Here is a 10122-nt window from a genome sequence, read left to right as displayed (position 1 = left end):
TAAATATAATATAAAATAATACATATCATATATCATATATAACAGTGTATAATATAAATGAATATACAGAGGGTGCCAAAAAATGTATGTACATTCTAAGAGGTGTTATCAATGTATTACTTTTCAAACTAGCATTGACGGTAATGCTGCTTGTCAAGGATACCTAGATATGTTACACTTATCCATTTTACCTGCAATTCATACACTGCTGGGAATGATCAATTTTACTTCCAATAAGATCTCTTAAAATGTGTATACCTCTTTTGTGTACCCTCATATCTATTACATAAATATAATAAAATATATACACACACATATATATACTTTCTCCTAATTCTTATGCTGAAAAAATGGGGTTCTTTCAAGAAGAAATTGAAGCCAGAAAGCTCATGTAGAAAGCCCAGAGTCACTTGGTTCACAATCAGTGCTCTTGTAATTTGATTCCTGTCTTTTCTCTCTTCAAAGCCAAGGCTGTTAAACACTACACTATGCCACATCTGAGATATTAAAAACACATGAACAAAAAACAAAATTTAAAAACACAGAACAATACATGTTTCCCCAAAAATAAGACACTGTCTTATATTTATTTTTTCTCAAGAAGACACACTAGGGCTTATTTTCAGGGGATGTCTTATTTTTATTAAGTATAATACAACAATCTACATTTATTCAAATAAAGTTAAGTCATCTTCTTCTGGAACCTGACGGGGGAGCCGACCTTGTTGGCAGGGCTGGCGCTAGTGATGTGTGAACTCCTTTCCCCTAGCTGTTCACACATGCACAATAGGATACCTGCAACCGCAGTTAACAAATGCTCACCTGTGCAAGTGCAAATGGCTCAGAGAAAGGAGCTGTGGCAGATAAAAGGTATTCCAGTCTTCCTTACTGCTCCATCCAGAAATCACTAGGTCTTATTAACAGGGTAGGGCTTATATTTAACAAATGCATAGAAATCCTGCTACGGCTTATTTTTTGGGTGGGTCTTATTTTCGGGGAAACACGGTAATCTTAATTCCTACATGTACCAATCTTGCCTCAAACTGCAGTAAAATCCTGAAGTCAAAATGTATGCTGAGCTCTGGAAAGATGAATATATTTAAATATGACAGGTGACATTCCAGGTGACATGCAAGGACAGTCTTCCCTTGCATTCTCTCAGGCCTCACATGTGTTGAGGGGACTCAGGAACTGGCCCAGACCACTCTGGTTTCCATCCTGGGTCTGGGGAAAAGTACACTTTTGACCCTCCCTCAAAGGGCTTGGCATGGATGTCACCCCTCTCTGGCTCCGGCTGGTGGTTTTGTTGGGATTCAAGTGGCCCAAGTCAGCAGATCCCAGGGAACTATACAGGAGGCCCACCTGCAGGTACAGCTCCACCAGCTCGTCCTCCTGCAGCAGGTAATGGAGTCGCCCTGCCCCGAGCCAGGCCTCAGCAGCCTTGTCTCTCTCCCCCAGGTCTATGAAGATCCGCAGACTCTCCTTGATGCACATGAGGGACCTCTTGAGGGATCTGGGGACAGATAGGAGCTTGTAAGGTGAGAGAGCTCCAAGGGGCCTTGGAGTTCACTCAGAACAAAATAAAACTGAGGTTCAGTGAGGGAATAATCATGTCCTGGTTCACACAGAGAGGTTAAACTTGTAAACACCTTTAAGGTTCAAATCCCAGCTCTGCCCCAATCAGCTGTGTGATCTTGAGCAAATACAGAGCCTCCCTATACTTTGTAAAATAGCAGTATAATTTCCTAAGAGGACTGTTGCAAGGATTAAAGGAGATAATAAAGCTAGAACGCTTAGAACAATGTTTATCTATCACATAGTAGGCACATGATAAATGTTTACATATTAGCTGTCATCATTATTATTACTGACCCACAGCCTGTTGATCTTTTGACTGAATTATAACATTATTTTCATAAGCACATCTCACACAGTAGACACCAAATGTCTTTTTATTGAGTGAATGCATGAGTTGGTGACCAGAGAGGTAACTTTAAATCATCAAGAAGATTTTGATGTTTTACTTAAAAAGAGAAATCAAAGTAGGGTGAAAATTTTAAAAGGTTGGTGCTGAATGGAACAGCCTTTAGTTATCTGGAAAATTACATTGTGTAGAAAACTCTTTCCCTGTGTTAGGGAGCAAAAAAGAAATGAGGCATAGGTAATAATAAGTTGGGGTGATGAAGTTTGTGATTCATCCTAGAAAAGCTGCTACATACCTTGTTGCAGAACATCACTGAAGTCACCTTTACGGTAACTCCCCTTGGGAAGCTATGCACTGATGCCAGGGCCCACTTCATCTTTCAAAGCATTTTTGTTATTGTAATGAGGTCTGACAATTAAGTTCACAAACTCATCCTACAGAAAGTGCTTTGAAGGGTGGACTAGCACTGGCATGGGTGAACAGCTTCCCAAGGGGAGTACTTTGAAGGTGACCATAGTGATACTGAGGTACGTAGCACTTTTTTTTTTTTTTTTTTGAGATAGAGTCTCACTCTATCACCCTCAATAGAATTCTGTGGTGTCACAGCTCACAGCAACCTCCAACTCTTTGAGGTTTAAGCAATTCTCTTGCTTCAGCGTCACATGTAGCTGGGACTACAGGTGCCCACCACAACATCTGGCTATTTTTTGTCCCAGTTGCCACTGCTGTTTGAGCTGGCCAGGGCCAGATTTGAACCTGCTACCCTTGGTATATGGGACTGGCACTCTACCCACAGAGCCACAGGTGCCACCTTGTAGCACCTTTTCTAGAATGAGTTCACAAACTTAATTGTCAAACCTGGTAAATTGTTGTACAGATTCAGAATTTAAGAATGGGAAAGAAGACCAGGCTTCCGATAGAGCTGTACAACCTTTTGGTTTCTCTGCACCACACTGGAAGAAGAGCTGTCTTGGGCCACACATTATTTATTGTGTATTTAAATATACAAATGCTAATGAAAGCTGATGAACAACAACAAAAAAAATTCTCATGATACGTGGTAGAAATATAATGCACGTAGACTTTCTAGAGGACTCAGGCAAAAAGACTCCTGGCCTCACCTCCTGCTGCTCAGCACAACCAAGGGAGAAGGGTTGGAATGTTCACCAGAATAGACAGGAAACTAGTTTGGGAACATCTGGGTAGAAATCAGCAGCTTAGTGGAGACTGGATACCAGCAGAGTTAGAAGGCAATTAAAAATTACCCTGAAGCCAAGACAATCTAGCCTGAAGGCTGTAACTGATCCTCTCTCATCTCCTAAGGCAAATTTGTTTGTTACCTATCTAGTTCTGACCTTGACAATTGTTCTATGATTTGGTGCCCCTATGATTTTGTCCCTCACTCTGATGACCTTTTTTCATAATCAAAAGACCCCCCTCATGATTGAATAATGAGGCTATTAACTCTTCTTCATTCTGTAAATATATACCTCAAAATCTTAATGAAAACCTCCTGAAATTTTGGATCCAGGCAGCACCTATCTGCCTCACTACAGCCTGATACGGTGTTCCTCTCCTGCCTAGTAATCTCCTGCAGTAGATTACTTCTGCGTGTGAATTTCTCCTATTATTTCTCTCACAGGAAAGCTCCTGCTTGGGAAATTCTCAGTCCTCCATGGTGTGGCTCCCTCCCACACCACAACAATGATATCTGACACCATAGATAAGTAAAAAACTCCTCACATAATCCGCATGTGGCATGCAGGCTGCAAGTTGGACATCTCTAGATGTTATTATAGTTCTAAACCCCAGCAGCAATTAGAGTCACTCAGAAGCTTTATAAACACACACACAAACTCTTCTCCAGTGCACAGCACACTGGTGGGGTGAGGGGTGATTCAAGGCCAGAGCTCCCTTCTCATGAGTCCCAGCCCCGGGCTCTTCCCACAGTACCCACATTTCTCAAGGAGCTATTCATGGCCCACTTGCATCAGCATTACCTGGGGAGCTTATTAAAAACATAGCCCCCCAAAATACCTCAAACTGGCTGAGTCAGAATCATTACAATTGCAATCCGGGAATCAAGAGTTGCTAAGGCACATGGAGGTTGTGCTCACGCACATCAAAGTTTGAGAATAACCACCCCAAATTATGCAACTCCTTCTAGAAACACTGATCATCATCTACCACGTCTGTAGACTCTTAGGTAAAAAATCTCTCATCAAGCATGGTTACTACCTCATCATGAACAACTCAGCCTCCAGGCTTCCTTGTGCACAGAGATGGAAACAAGCATTGCCTTTGACTCATGAGGTCCTGATCCTTATAGGCAACAAGGCAGCCATTAGCGTTCCAGGCATTTGGCGCTTATAAGAACTGGGAAAAAAGAAATTTTCCCTACTGCCCTGCCCTTGACACGAGATTTCTTGACATCTAGAATGGGCACTGCCCACCATCTCTCAAGTATCGATATTAAAATGTCAAATTTCCCAAAATTCTCAGCTTCGAGAATGTGCTGTGAGCTGAATCACAAACCTCCCTGGTTGAGCTACAATAACCACAGACCTCTCTTTCATCATAGGAAACCCTGCCCTTCTCTCCCCTGCCCCAAACCCAGACCCTGAACTTCGAGCAGGGTTAAGAGATTAGGCAGACCTGGCCTCCACAGCTCTCCCCATGCTCCCTAAAACAGTGATGAAGACAGGAGCCATAAATCTCATCCTGATTGTATTTCCTGCTGCATTTTTTGTTTATTACCATTTGCTATCCTTGGGCTATAGTTATTTTCTCCTGACCCTCAGGGAGAAAGATTTGAGTTATTACAGATAGGTCAACTCAGAGAGGCAGCGTTCATTTATTGGACTTTTTCTCTCTGAGTTCACTATGACTGTGGAAGATAGGAGACCACTATTTCTCTCCAAGAATCATGCCATGGGGTAAGGCAGGACTTGAGGAGGCCTGGCTACTCACACAGCACCATGACACTCCTTGCAAATGGAGGATTTTCCAAGGTCAACTGCCTCTCACAACCTGATCCGTGATCTCCAGTAAAAAACAAATGCTTTTGTGGTCTAAAGTTGGGAGGTGGCCTACAGGTTCCTTGGTTCTTTCCTATCACCACTCACCATCCCATTATTTTATATCTGCCAGTGACTGTGCGATGTCACCCAACAACTAAGCCACACCCCAGTTCCTCCCAGCCACCACCTACAGGCTCTAGGTCTGGTTCAGAGTCCAAATCAAAAGAAGTAAGAAGTATTGCTGGCGGGCCAGCATGCAATCAACCTTGTGCACATCTGGGTCTCCTGTGCCCAAGCCCTGCCTCCTTGCCTTTCCAATCTTGATTCTTATTTTTTTTTTCTGTCCCCAACTTCAGTTTCTGGGGCTGAGTCCTTGTTTCTTCTTTCCTGGATAACATATAGTATGGAGCTGGGACCAAACAACCCCCAAAATCCTATACATCCCCAAGCTTCTTCCTACCAATCTTCTACTGGAGCTTCCCAGGATTCTGCCCTGCCTAATGAGATTGTCTGCCCTCTGGCCAACACCAAGCTCCTACTAATTGGTCTTGTCCTGTTTTGGTAATAAGAACTGCCACTCACTGAGGCCTGATCCTGTGTCAGGTGCTGGGATATGCACTTTCAGTATATATTATGTCATTTACTCCCCATAGAAACACTAAGCCATTAGAGATCTTAGCCCATTTTGCAAATAAAGAAACCCACTGGGGTGTGTGTTTTTTTAAACTCATCTAAGCTTCCCTGCACATTTCTAAAGCTTTATTTTGAACTCTCTGCTGCTTTTCTTATAATAGTAACAATGGCAGTATTGTTACCTGGCATTTATTGAGCATTTAGTATATACTAGGTATTTTACAAGCATAATCCCATTTAATCATCATAGTAGCCCCAAGAGATCAGTACTATTATTATACCCATTTTATAGATGCAGAAAATAAGGCTGGGAAAGAGTAATTTGGACCAAGTGATAAACCCTGTTTAAAAACATGATCTAACCCTGAGTCTGACCCTAGGACCCCCACACTTATACTCACAGGCAGTTCTTAATTTCTGGCTCACTTACCAGCATGTAGGAAGATTTTTGCTTCCTTCTACCACTTTAAAAACTCTGAAGTTTCTAAGGACATGTGCTATTTTAAACCTTCAAACAAAGTTTTCTCATCTGTAAAACTGGGGTAATGGTGTACATTATAGCCTTGTGACCAAATGAGGAAATATCAGCAAAAGCTAATTCTTTCCTTGTTTAGAATTACAAAACTGATAGGGATTGGTATATTAGTTATATAACAAAACAAATATTTTTCAGTTCCTTAGGAGTAAAAAGCATAAGAATAAAAGCCAGAAACAATGGCTTCTAGGCTACTATTGTACTCAAATGCAAAGAATCAGTCCTTATTTCAGGAGGGCCTATTATATGCAAGGCATTCCTTCTTTCTAATAATAATATTATGCACATCCTCTGTGGCATTTGTCATAATATATTTGACACTTTGGTGACTACATATTTATTACCTGAACTGTGCTGTTAGCATTGTGAGCTCAGGGACTATATCTCCTTTGTCCAGTTTTCAGCACAGTGATAGGCCATAATCAATGCTCAGTAAATGTTTGTTGAATTGATTCAATAGAGCCACAAAATTCCAACGGACTCTACCTGGCTCAGCTCCAGAACACAGTGCCAATCTGCCTTGTGTCACCTGATGACAGAAGACAAGACTCCCAAAGATCCTTCTCATTGAGAAATTGAAAAACTTTATCAAGCTAAATTCTATAGTTGTTACTTGGATGGCAGAGAGGGTATGAGGAGGAAATAGCAAAATGTCCCAAGGCAAAAACACGAAGGCAGGAACAAAGTTTTCAATATCTGCTTGCCCTCTTCCACCATCTCTACCTCTAAACCCAAGAGAAAACCTTTCAAATAGGAGGAATTAAAATCAGTAAAAAGGCAGCATGGGATAGTAAAAAACACTTTAAATTGAGAAGTCAAGGATCTGAACTAACCCTAGTGGAACCAAGTGGTGTAATTAGTCTGAACTCTCTGTAGCAAACAAAAGTCAGACCTGACAGAAAGAAAATGAGCCATTCTCATCCATACAATTCCACAAGATTCACTATATAGCCACCCATACCTATGTTGATCTAGGGTGATAATTATTATCTGGGCAGGCAGAATATATACAGAATGCTTAAGAATATGCATTCTAGATCAAGTGCTGGCCAACTATGCCCATAAGCCAAATACAGCCCTCCTCTTGCTTTTATAAATAAAGTTTTATTAGAACACAGCCACACTCATTCATTTATATATTGTATATGACTATATTCATGTTATAACTGCAGAGTAGAGTAGTTGTGACAGAAATCACATGACCCATAAAGCCTAAAATATATACTATCTGATCTTTTATAAAAAACATTTGCTAACCCTACTCTAGACTCAGACTGTTGGAGTTTCAATCCCTGCTCTGTGGCCTCATGCAAGTTGATTGGCTTCTTTGGCTCTCAATTCTCACAACTCTCTACTTTCTGAGGTTCTCCTGAGATCTACATATTGCTTACTAGACAATTTTGCATGCTCACTGAATGCTTCCTGTTACCATTATGACCATCATGTTCACTGTGTAGGTGCAGAAGCCTACTGTCACCCCCACGCCCAATCAACTTCCATATCCCCTCCTAGAGGGATCACCAAAATCTGTGTGTCAAGTCTACAAAATGCCTTTCAAATGTGTATCCAATTCTCCACGGCTACTGCTTTGCTTTGCACCTGAAATGCTATTTCCTATCTTTCTCCACTTTTCAAAATCTTACTTACTTATCCTTCAAGGGTCTTCTCAAATGCTTCCACTTTCATAAAGCCCTGACAGATCTCCCCCAACCTTTGCTGAAAGCATTGTCTCCTTTTCCTCCAACCTGCCCCTATAGATGCTTGCCACTTCTTCCATGAACACTTCCTGCCTTTGCTTGCTATGGCTTTGAACTTTGTGAGAATTAAATCCCTTGAGGGGAATTTAGTTGAAGAAATCTGTCCATTACATCAAGACCCACTTAATAAATTCCTCCTAGAAATCAGTGCCAGGAAAAAAATCTGCTCCAACAGAGACATTTGTTTATGTTCTTTTATCAGATAGTGAGAACCTCATATAACATTCCCCTTTTTACCTCAGCTACCAGGAAGCTTAGCACTAAATTACAGTAACACATTCCCCACCACCTTTGTGAAAACACTTTTTTATCTGTGTCTGTTGCAGGTCTTTTTCTTTGTTCTTTTTTTTTTTTTTTTTTTTTGAGTGCTCTGTAGGAGTAGGTGATTTATACATGCTAAATAAATATAGCATTACAGCATGTTCCCTTTGATAAACTAGCCATTCTGTAAAGAGACAATGACCGTAGTTTATAGGGGGTTTTTCTGACACCTAAAGTCTTCCGCTTATGTCACTCATATGACTGGTAAAGCAGAAGTGGGTATTTATTTCCTTCTAATTGTATGAATAAGAATCTCAAAGTTTACAACTATAGTATATTCAAACTAAAAACTCTATGCTGTATCAACTTCTAAAACAATGGGACAAAGGACCTCCAAAAATCTGCTCTCCTCCATAAAAGCTACAAGAACATGTGCAAAAATTGTCAAAATAAAATTTTTCACAATTGTGGAAATTAACCAAAGTTTTACCAAAAGTATTTATTCAGAAAAGGAACTGAATCTTATCAAGAATCATAAGCTTTGTTGTTTTTCAAATTGCCCTACAGCCATCCTGCCTGCGCTAGCTGGGTGGGAGCCTTAAAAACAAACATCTGGAAAGACCAGCAGCCACTTTAAGAGACTATGAGTTTGGGATCCCCTAAAGTTCCATCTCCTAAGAATTGTCACTATTTGAGCTATTGAAATTTCCTAAAAGTTTCCACTCAGAGGGCTTGTTTTTATTTAACCTGACTCAGTGCTCACTCAGTACATAAAACCTTTTTCCCTAAAGTGTTTGTCGAAAACAATCATCATCAATTGTTTAACATCATCTCTGCCATAGGTGGTAAAAATATTTAAAATCAATAAGAAGCCAACAACAACTAAAAAATTAAGTTATATTACAAAAAAAAGAAATAAAGAGGAAAAGGTGAGGAATGAGATGCCCCTAAGAAACTTTGAGAAGCTCTGAAATATTCCTGGGAATCTAGAAGATCACATACACATATAGGGGCTGTGTGCATGTTCATAAAATATCAGATATCATTACAGGTCAAGATGTTAATTATAAGCCCCAGAGAAACCACTAAGAAAATAACTGAAATAAATATATTAATAGTACAAGAAAGGACAATGATATATTAGAATGATATATCACAAAATAGCTATTTAACACAAAAGAATGCAGTAATGGAAGAACAGAAAAGCAAAAAAAAAAAGTTATAGAGAAAATAAAGAGCAAAGTGGCAGACATAAATTTTGTTTTATCTGTAATTAATAAAATATAAGTGTATTAAACACTTGAGTCAAAAGATTAGAAGTGGGGAGTAAAAAATGTTTCTACTATATGCTATCTATAAGAGATACACATTAGGTTCAAAGACGCAGTTAGACTAAAAATATGGAAAACGATATATTGTGTGAACAGTAAGAAAAGACAGCCAGAGTTGCTATGTTAATATCAGATAAAAAGACCCAAAACTGTCATGAATAACAATGAAAGTCACTTTCTGATGATAAAAGATTCATTCCACCTGGAAGACATCAGTGAAAACATATATGTACATAATAACAGAGCCATGAAATGCAGGTAGGAAAAACTGACAGAATTAAATTGTTGACAGACAATTCAACAATAATTGGAAATTGTAATAACCCGCTTTCAATAATGAATACAACTACACATAAGAACAACAAAGAACTAGAGGACTAACTATAACTAGATCTAATTGGTATCTATAGAACACTACACCGTGCAACAACAGGATACATATTCCTCTCAAGTGCACATGACCCATCCTACAGAATGATAATATTTTAGGCCATAAACAAATCTCAATACATTTAAGATGAATGAAATTATACAAAGTATGCTTTCACACTACAGTGGAATGAAACTAGAAATCAGTAACAGGAGGAAATTTAGAAAATCCAAAAATATGTGGAACTGAAACAACAGATTCCTAAGAAACGAATAGGTCAAAAAAAAAAAA

General features: G+C 39.5%; 1 protein-coding gene across 2 annotated transcripts in view; it reads right to left on the bottom strand.

Annotated features, from left to right (window-relative positions):
* The window catches only part of SH3TC2 (SH3 domain and tetratricopeptide repeats 2), a 53808-nt gene that overhangs the window by 7330 nt on the left and 36356 nt on the right, over positions 1 to 10122 (bottom strand). For both annotated transcript variants that reach the window (XM_003782055.3, XM_003782056.3), the window contains one exon: positions 1363 to 1513. In XM_003782055.3, coding sequence (XP_003782103.1) covers positions 1363 to 1513 — 151 coding nt within the window. The remainder of the gene's footprint in view (positions 1 to 1362; positions 1514 to 10122) is intronic.

Source organism: Otolemur garnettii, unplaced genomic scaffold (genome assembly GCF_000181295.1).
Source record: "Otolemur garnettii isolate 467f Iridium unplaced genomic scaffold, OtoGar3 scaffold00003, whole genome shotgun sequence".
Taxonomy (NCBI): Eukaryota; Metazoa; Chordata; class Mammalia; order Primates; family Galagidae; genus Otolemur; species Otolemur garnettii.
This window is presented reverse-complemented; position numbering and strand designations above follow the sequence as displayed.